Below are 7,961 nucleotides of genomic sequence, written 5' to 3' on the forward strand. Positions count from 1 at the left end.
AAAAAAAAAAAAAAAAAATCAACCTCAGGAGTCAAGGCTGTGGTGGACAAGGAAGCCCAAACCCCTTCAAAGGGTGCCCCAATTCCTGGCTCCACAGTTTGTTGCTATGTAGGATTGTGGGCACAGGGCAGCCAGATAGTCTGATTTGATATGTTCACAACTCATTTATATTAAACAGTCCAGCCCTGTGTGGGCTGCTCAAAACAGCCCTGGGCCTGACTTGTCCCCAGAGGCTCCAGCTGGCAGTCCCTGCACTCACTCTGGGGTCATAGGAAAGTGGTGAGGTGGGAGAACAGGCGGGGTACAGGAGGCAGCTGGAGCCCTGCACTTCTGTGCCAGGTGACTGTCACTGCCACGGCCTGGGAGGTGTCCAGAGTGGGCTGCTCATGGCCAGGGTTTGCCTGTGCCGTGGCTGCTGCGAAGCCTGCTTCATTTTCCTCCCCATTCCCTCACATGCAGTCCTTGTCAGCAGAAGCATCCGGGAAGGGCCTCCCTGCCCACCCTGGAGCTGCCTTCACCTGACAGCCACACAGTCGGTGTTTAAAGAAACCCACGGTCACTGGGCGGGACTCATTTCCATCAGCAGAATCTTCACGATGATTTGTGTGTTTACCTGATGTTATTCAAGTTGAGTCTAAGCTCGTCACCTTTGGTGTAAAACTGAGCTTCCGAGCTGGCTTCCTGCAACAAGAGAAGATCAGGCCCCATGGCTCTTAATAGGGTCCAAGTGTGGAGTTAGGGGTTATGCCGGGAGGCTCTGGGATCTGAATCTCAGTTCCTGGCTCTGTGACCTTGGCAAAGGGATTGACCTTTCTGGGCCTCACTTTCCTCATCTGTTAAACGAGATAGTACTTGTACCCACTCCCCATTTCACAGATGACAATCTAGGCTTGCTGTAGGAATGATAATAATGATAATAATGATGATGATGACGACGACAGCAGCCACTATGCATGGAGCCTGCACTCCCTTACCCTAGTGTGTAGGTGGCCCAGCTCAGTAAGTTTTCATATTCCATTTTTCTGGATACACTGATTGGCTGAAGAATGGGCAACTGACTCAGGCTCATTCGATGAGAGTCAGCCCTGAGATGCTGGAACTATTGGAAAGATAGATTCTTCCTGCTAGGATTGCCAGGCTGATAGGATATGAGCCTAATGCAGCCTGGGGCACTTCCATGAGGGAATAGCTTGCCTGAGGATGAAGGCAGCACAGAGGAAAACAAGGCTGCTAGGTGGAAGAGAGGGGAATGAAGAGGATATTGTTTGAGCACCCGGGTCCAGCTATCCTGAAGCCAATAGCATCTAGACTTTTTAGTTACAGGAGCTAATACAATTCCTTTTATGCATATGAGTTGAGTTTCTGCCCAGAGATTACTGACTAATAAAGTCACAGGGTTAGAATTGGGCCCACAAAGCTCCTGGCTCTTGGTTCAGAGCTCCCTTTCCCCTGTCCCTGCTGAGTGATGAGAGTGGTGGAAATGTTTAACAAAGCAGGAGGGTGAACAGGAAAAGTGGACAGAAGGGCCCCCTGGCTGCTGCCAATATGGCAGACAGCTGAACTCACGATGCCCAGGGTGAACAAAGGGCGGAGGGCTTCACTGGAGGCAAACACTTCCAGCACGATCAGCTGGGCCACCCTGGCGTGGCCTCGGTCCGTGAAAAACTCGGGAGTGTCCTGAGTTAGGATCTTCACGATCTGGGTAGACCCCAGCTTATCTGCAGCCTGGAAGGAGATCAGAGCCACACGTGGCCTCCCAAGTGCCCACCACGGCCCACAGGCCCTGTGTGGCCTGGCCCTGCCTGCCTTCGTGGGCTCCCTGCTCCCTCTCGTGCTCCAGCCACTCTATCCTTCTTGCAGATCCTTGAATGTTGTGTTGTTCTCCCTTCCTGGCAGCCTTTGGTCTCCTGTTCCCTCTGTCTGGAATACCCTTCCCTTCAGGCAGGCCTCCCTGACGTCCCAGACTATGTCAGGGGCCCAGAGTGTTCTCATGGCCCCTAGAACCTGTCCTGTGTTACTGCACCTGTCATGGAAACACTATCCATGTGATGATTTGCTTCAGGTCAAACTGGCCTGCTAGACTGAAATCTCTGTGCGGACAGGGATGCGGTTTGAGCATCCCAGTGCTGGAATGAAACGCTAGTCCCACCAGATTCTCCTCCCCAGAGGCCTGTGTCCAGACCACACCAAACACCCATCAAGCTGCGGATGGCAAACGCACCAACCTTTTCATTGATCAGCCCGATGCTTGACTTCAGCCGACGGGCTATCTCAGGAAACTGAGGGTGAGAGGAGCCAGAGAAGGTCAGCTGGAGGGCACAGGGAGGCACATCTCCTGCACCCCACTGCTGGGAGGAAGGTTTCCCAGGACCCCAGAAAAGCTGAGTGGGCCCAGTGACCCAAGCCATGTGTCTGTCATTGGTGGAAAAACAGCCCCTAGGTCAGCTTCTATGGGCCATGGGGTCCTACTGGGCTGGACTTCTACTGTGGGCTGGTGATGGCTGTGGGGTGCGGGCAGCTTGCTGATCTCAGAGGACACAGAGAGGTGATTTCATTATCACTGCAACCATGAATGGGCTAGCTGGTTACACTCCCTATTTCCCACCATCCCAGTCCCCCAAGAGCTGAGTTATCAGTTGTCTGTCAGCTGCCCTGAAGTCCTGCCATCCTCCCGTAACATTGGACCAACCCTTTCCCCCTCTGGACCTCAATTTCCCCATCAGTCACCCAGGAGGAGGTGGCACAACATAGTTGACTGGTGGTGGTTATCTGCTGTGCCCCGTTAATAAGGATTCCAAGGTCGTGTCAGCATCCAGACTCAGTAAGAAGGACAGCCCTGATCGATTAGTGATGTCTGTCATGAGTGCTATAGTGGTGAGCAGTGGCACAGTCGCCATCCCTGGACTACTCACTATCTGAGATGTATTTATCATCCCTGGACTACTGCGTATCTCAGATGCCTTTTGATTCCACAGGACTGTTTTTTGGTAGAGGAAACAGGTGCATCAGATTCCAGAGGGCAGAACCATGACTGGGGCTGGATGTTACAGGGAGGATTTTCGGTTTAGAGCTATGTCAGAGGCAGGGTCTGTTAGGGGAGGGAGTGAGCTCTCCATTACTGGAAGGATTTAAACTGAGCCTGATGGGGGATTCCTGCTTAGGGGCACCCTGTGTAGGAAATTCCTATGATGCAGCCTGGGCAGCCCTCTTCCCTGTCTTGTGCTGAGGCTTACCACAGAGTCCAGCAGGACTATGAATTCTTCTGGAGGGAGCATAGCAGCCACTGCAGCTTTCACCACATCCTGACTCACGATGAAGCTGAACGGGGTGTTGTCCAGGGAGGGCACTGCCAGCGAAGCTGCAGAGTTATTGAACCACTTGGTCACCTTTCCCTGTGAGTCCAACAACTTGGCCTGAGGAGACAGAGCAGGGAGTAGCCTGATAATTTTAATTCTGCAGCTTACCCAGTAACAACCTAGAAGGAAATGACATCGTTTAGCCTGCTTCCTTTTTTTGCATTTGTTGCCAGGAAGCTTAGCCTGGAACTCAGGTGCCTGGCAACATCTACTCCATCTTTGCCCCTCGGATAATCTGTGACTTTTATTTTTTATACTAGACATCTTAGTTTTTTTTTTTTCCCATGCTTCAACTTCTCAGATACCTCCAACCCTTTGGATGGAGGGAAAATTAAAAACTGCTACAAAATGGATGAAACTATTTGATGCTGCGGTTTTCCAAAGCATCCACAGAAACTAGTCCAGGGGCCAGGTGTGGTGGCTCATGCTTGTAATCTTAGCACTTTGGGAGGCCGAAGTGGGAGGATCATTTGAGCCCAGGAGTAGGAGACCAGCCTGGGCAACATGGTGGAACCCCATCTCTACAAAAAACACAAAAAATTAGCCGGGCGTGGTGGCAAGTGCCTACAGTCCCAGCTACTCAGGAGGCTGAGGTGAGAGGATTGCTTGAGCCCAGGAGGTCAAGGCTGCAGTGAGCTGTGATGGCACCACTGCACTCCAGCCTGGGTGACAGAGTGAGACTCAGTCTCAAAAAAACAAAACAAAACAAAACAAACCTGGTCTGGTATTTATGCTACCAGGATGGTCTGGCCTTTCAGGGCATCCAGCCACAGCATGGCTGTGCAGCCCCCACATGGGACAGGGAGCTGACTATTACTGGGCACTTCCCGTCTGCCAGGCACGCTGTGGTCTCATTTCATCCTCTCCTCAGTGGCCATTATTGCTGACATTTTGCAGACAAGGAAACTGAGGCTCAGGGAGGTGAAGAAACTTGCCCAAAGTCACACAGCCAGGGAGTCACAGAGCTGGGAGAGAGACTTAGGTCTGTGTTTCTTGGTTCTTGGCTTTTGTTTCAAGGTTGTCAGAGGTTTGGGGATTGGCAGGGACTTGCCTGAGAGAAAGGCTGAGGATCCAGTGTCCCCACTCGGGCCCCTGAGTGGGGAAACTGGGGGTGAGGGCAGATCTCCCTGGTGGAGGTTCTTTGGCTTTGGGGCTCTACTGGGTGGCTTTTCTCCCTTAGAATGGCTTGCATGGGACGTATTCAGCCTGCAGTGATTTTTCTAGCTCAGCCCATGTGTTGTAACGGTGACCAGGATTTTCTCTCCTAGTACAGGCCCATGCTATCTGACTCCTGGTGGTCAGAGAAGGGCAGCGATGTCCCCGCTTCACCCTCGAGGTCCTGGGACACTCACCGCCAGGTAGAGCTGAATGGTGTCGCCCTTGATGGCAGGAGACAGAAGGTCAAACTCCAGACGGTCAGTGCTGAGGGAAATGGGCACTGCTCAGGGACAAGAAGAAAGTTCTGTGAGGGTGGAGGGCAGTACTGGAGGGGGAAGTTGGGGGGCTGCTTCCAGATGGAGTGTACTGTTGCATGGGGGGCAGGTAGGGAGGAGTAGGTAATAATGATGTTGATAATATGATGCAAACAGTGATGACATTGACTGACATTTATTGAGCATCCACCAAGTGCCAGGCCTCTGCATGTCAGCTGGTTCATCTGCATGATAACCTTAGGAAGTAGGTCTTATTATTACCCCCTTTTACAGATGTGGAAACCAAGGCTGAGGAAAGTGAAATGACCTGTTTAAAGCCATACTATGGCATGGGAACCCAGTCGGTTTTATGCCAAAGTCCCGGATTGGAACGACACTGAACTATTGTTTGTAACTCCACCGCCCCTACCAGACTAAAAGTCGCGTTCCCCCGCGCAGGAGGTTCTGAGTCTGGACACCCTATGAGCACCTGGATCTCAAGGAAGCTTAGGCTGGAAGTCAGAGGCCTGGTAACATCTACTCCGAAATCCAACTGGCTCCTCTGCTCCCCCAAAGATCTCGTGTTCGCGTCAGAATTCCCCACTTGGCCGCCAGGTGGCGGTGGCGAGTCACCTGCCCCGGTGTATGGCCGAGGACGGCGAGTGCTGGAGGAGCCCAGGGACCCGTCGCCTACTGCTCCAGGGAGAGCTCCGGGCCCGTCCTCGGGACAGCGGAGGAGCCAGCTGGACTTCGGTTAGAGCCCCAGCGACCTTGCTTGGTCTCTTCTTGCCTCTGAATCTGTTTCCTCGTCTTAAAATGAGGGTATAGTGCCCGCCAGGGCAGCACATGTACTAAAATCGGAAGGACACAGAGAAGATGAGCATGACTCCTGTAAAAATTATTTTTAAAAAAGAAAAAAGGGGCCGGGCGCGGTGGCTCAAGCCTGTAATCCCAGCACTTTGGGAGGCCGAGACGGGCGGATCACGAGGTCAGGAGATCGAGACCATCCTGGCTAACACGGTGAAACCTCGTCTCTACTAAAAATACAAAAATTAGCCGGGCGAGGTGGCGGGTGCCTGTAATCCCAGCTACTCGGGAGGCTGAGGCAGGAGAATGGCGCAAATCCGGGAGGCGGAGCTTGCAGTGAGCCGAGATCCGCCCACTGCACTCCAGCCTGGGCTACGAGACTCCGCCTCAAAAAAAAAAAAAAAAAAAAAAAAAAAAAAAAAAAAAAAAAAAAGGAAAGAAACGGCGGTAGAATAGTAATTCCTGCCTCATGTATAGAACTGGCACCTAGTAACGGCTCAGTCTGAATGACATCCGCTCGGAACTCGAGTCTTCCCCTATCACCAACTGCCTTTGTGAGTTTGGACAGTGACTTAATTGCTCGGAGCCTGTTTAATCACAGTGAAGGGGAGTCATGACTGCTACCTCGTGGAGTTGTCTGAGGAGTCAGTGAGACGTGCCTACAAAACAGCCAGAGGGAGGGCGTGGCCCATGGCAGATGCCCTGTGGTGCTCAGTGCATGCTCCCCTCCCTTCTCCTCTGTGGTAGCCCTTGGAATGAGCCTCTTCTGATCCCAAACAGTAGTCGGTAGACTTTTCTTCTTCCCTGCCAGTTTCCACTCTGGGGGCCTGAGCAAGACAGAGTTCTGATGTGGGGGAGGAGCCTGTGTCCTCCCATACCTGCTACGCTGGGGGAGGGAGAAATGACTTCCTTCCATCTTCACCCTTCGAATCATCTCTGATTTTTATTTTTTAAACCAGATATCTCAGTTTTTAACCCATGCTTTAACTTCTCAGATACCTTAAACCCTTTGGATGGAGGGAAAATTTAAAACTGCAACGAGATGGATAGAGCTATTATTTGATGCTGCAGTTTCCCAAAGGATCTGTAAAAACTAGTCCAGGGTTGCATGTGATGGCTCATGCTTGTAGTCTTAGCATCTTTTGTCTGTCCATCCTCAGTCCATCCATCCATCCATCCATCCATCCATCCATCCATCCATCCATCCATTTAGCATGCATTTGTAAGTGCTTCTCTGTGCCAGGAGGAACACCTGCTATGTGCCCGGAACTTTCTTTTGGACTTTCATTCCTCACTAACAATCCTATGATGTAGGGATGGTTAAGCCCCATTTTATGGATGAGGAAACCGAGGATGAGGAGGTGAAGTAGCTTTCCCAAAGTCATGGAGCAAGTCGGGGCAGAGCTGCGAATTGAACTTGGGGCATCCGCTGGCCTGACAATCCCACACATAGTAGGAGCTCATGAAGTCCTAGTCATGGCGAATTTCTGTCTGCACATCTTGGGCAGGGATCAACTGGTGCTTGTCTCACCTGCTGCTGGGCCCGAGTTGCAGCTCAGGCCTGACTTGAGGAGGCCTTCCCTTGGTGGAGTCAGGGTCTGGAGGCCAGCTCCATAGTAAAGGAAAAAGTGGGAGAGAGAGCAGAGCACCTACCCTTCACCAGCTGCAGGAGGTCTGCATACATGTCATTGAAGGAAGCCTCGATCACGGGACACAGCTGCAACAGCATAAGCAAGGGGCTCCATCAGGGAGGGGCCAGAATGCGGCCCCACAGGAACCTGTGCCCGGCCCACCTGGCCTGAGTCCTCCTGCTGTGCCCACAGCCAGCCAGTTTCCATCCATGGGTAGAGGACTCATTCGTATGTTCACCCCAGCCTGCAGGGCCAGCTGGGACCTTTCACAGTGGTTCATCCCTTGCCCTGCGCCCAGGGTGAGCTTGGCCTGCCAGAAGCCCTCCCTCTCTGACTCCTTGTCTTGCTCACAAGAGTCTATGTTTTCCATGAGAGTGAAATGGAGGCCGGGCGCAATGGCTCATGCCTGTAATCCCAGCACTTTGGGAGGCCAAGGTGGGTGGATCGCTTGAGGCCAGGAGTTTGAGACCAGCCTGGCCAACATGGTGAAACTTCATCTCTACTAATGATATACAAAAAGCCAGGCATGGTGATGCACTCCTGTAATCCCAGCTACTTGGTTGGCTGAAGCACGAGAATTGCTTGAACCTGGGAGGTGGAGGTTGCAGTGAGCTGGGATCGCGTCACTGCACTCCAGCCTGGGTGACAGAGCAAAACTCTGCTTTAAAAGAAAAAAAAAAAAAAAGAGTTAAATGGAGAATTTGTTTATTCGTACAGCAAGTTGCTACTGAGTTCTTTCCACATGTCAAACTCTA

General features: G+C 52.0%; 1 protein-coding gene across 1 annotated transcript in view; it reads right to left on the minus strand.

The window, feature by feature from the left end:
- BPIFB1 (BPI fold containing family B, member 1) overlaps window positions 1–7,961 on the minus strand; it is a 36,190-nt gene that overhangs the window by 5,351 nt on the left and 22,878 nt on the right. The window contains exons 7-12 of the mRNA XM_011960591.1: window positions 7,229–7,292; window positions 4,709–4,794; window positions 3,234–3,413; window positions 2,226–2,279; window positions 1,567–1,725; window positions 613–681 (exon numbers count right to left, since the gene is read on the minus strand). Coding sequence (XP_011815981.1) covers window positions 613–681; window positions 1,567–1,725; window positions 2,226–2,279; window positions 3,234–3,413; window positions 4,709–4,794; window positions 7,229–7,292 — 612 coding nt within the window. The remainder of the gene's footprint in view (window positions 1–612; window positions 682–1,566; window positions 1,726–2,225; window positions 2,280–3,233; window positions 3,414–4,708; window positions 4,795–7,228; window positions 7,293–7,961) is intronic.

This window comes from Colobus angolensis, unplaced genomic scaffold, assembly GCF_000951035.1.
Source record: "Colobus angolensis palliatus isolate OR3802 unplaced genomic scaffold, Cang.pa_1.0 Scaffold114, whole genome shotgun sequence".
Lineage (NCBI taxonomy): Eukaryota > Metazoa > Chordata > Mammalia > Primates > Cercopithecidae > Colobus > Colobus angolensis.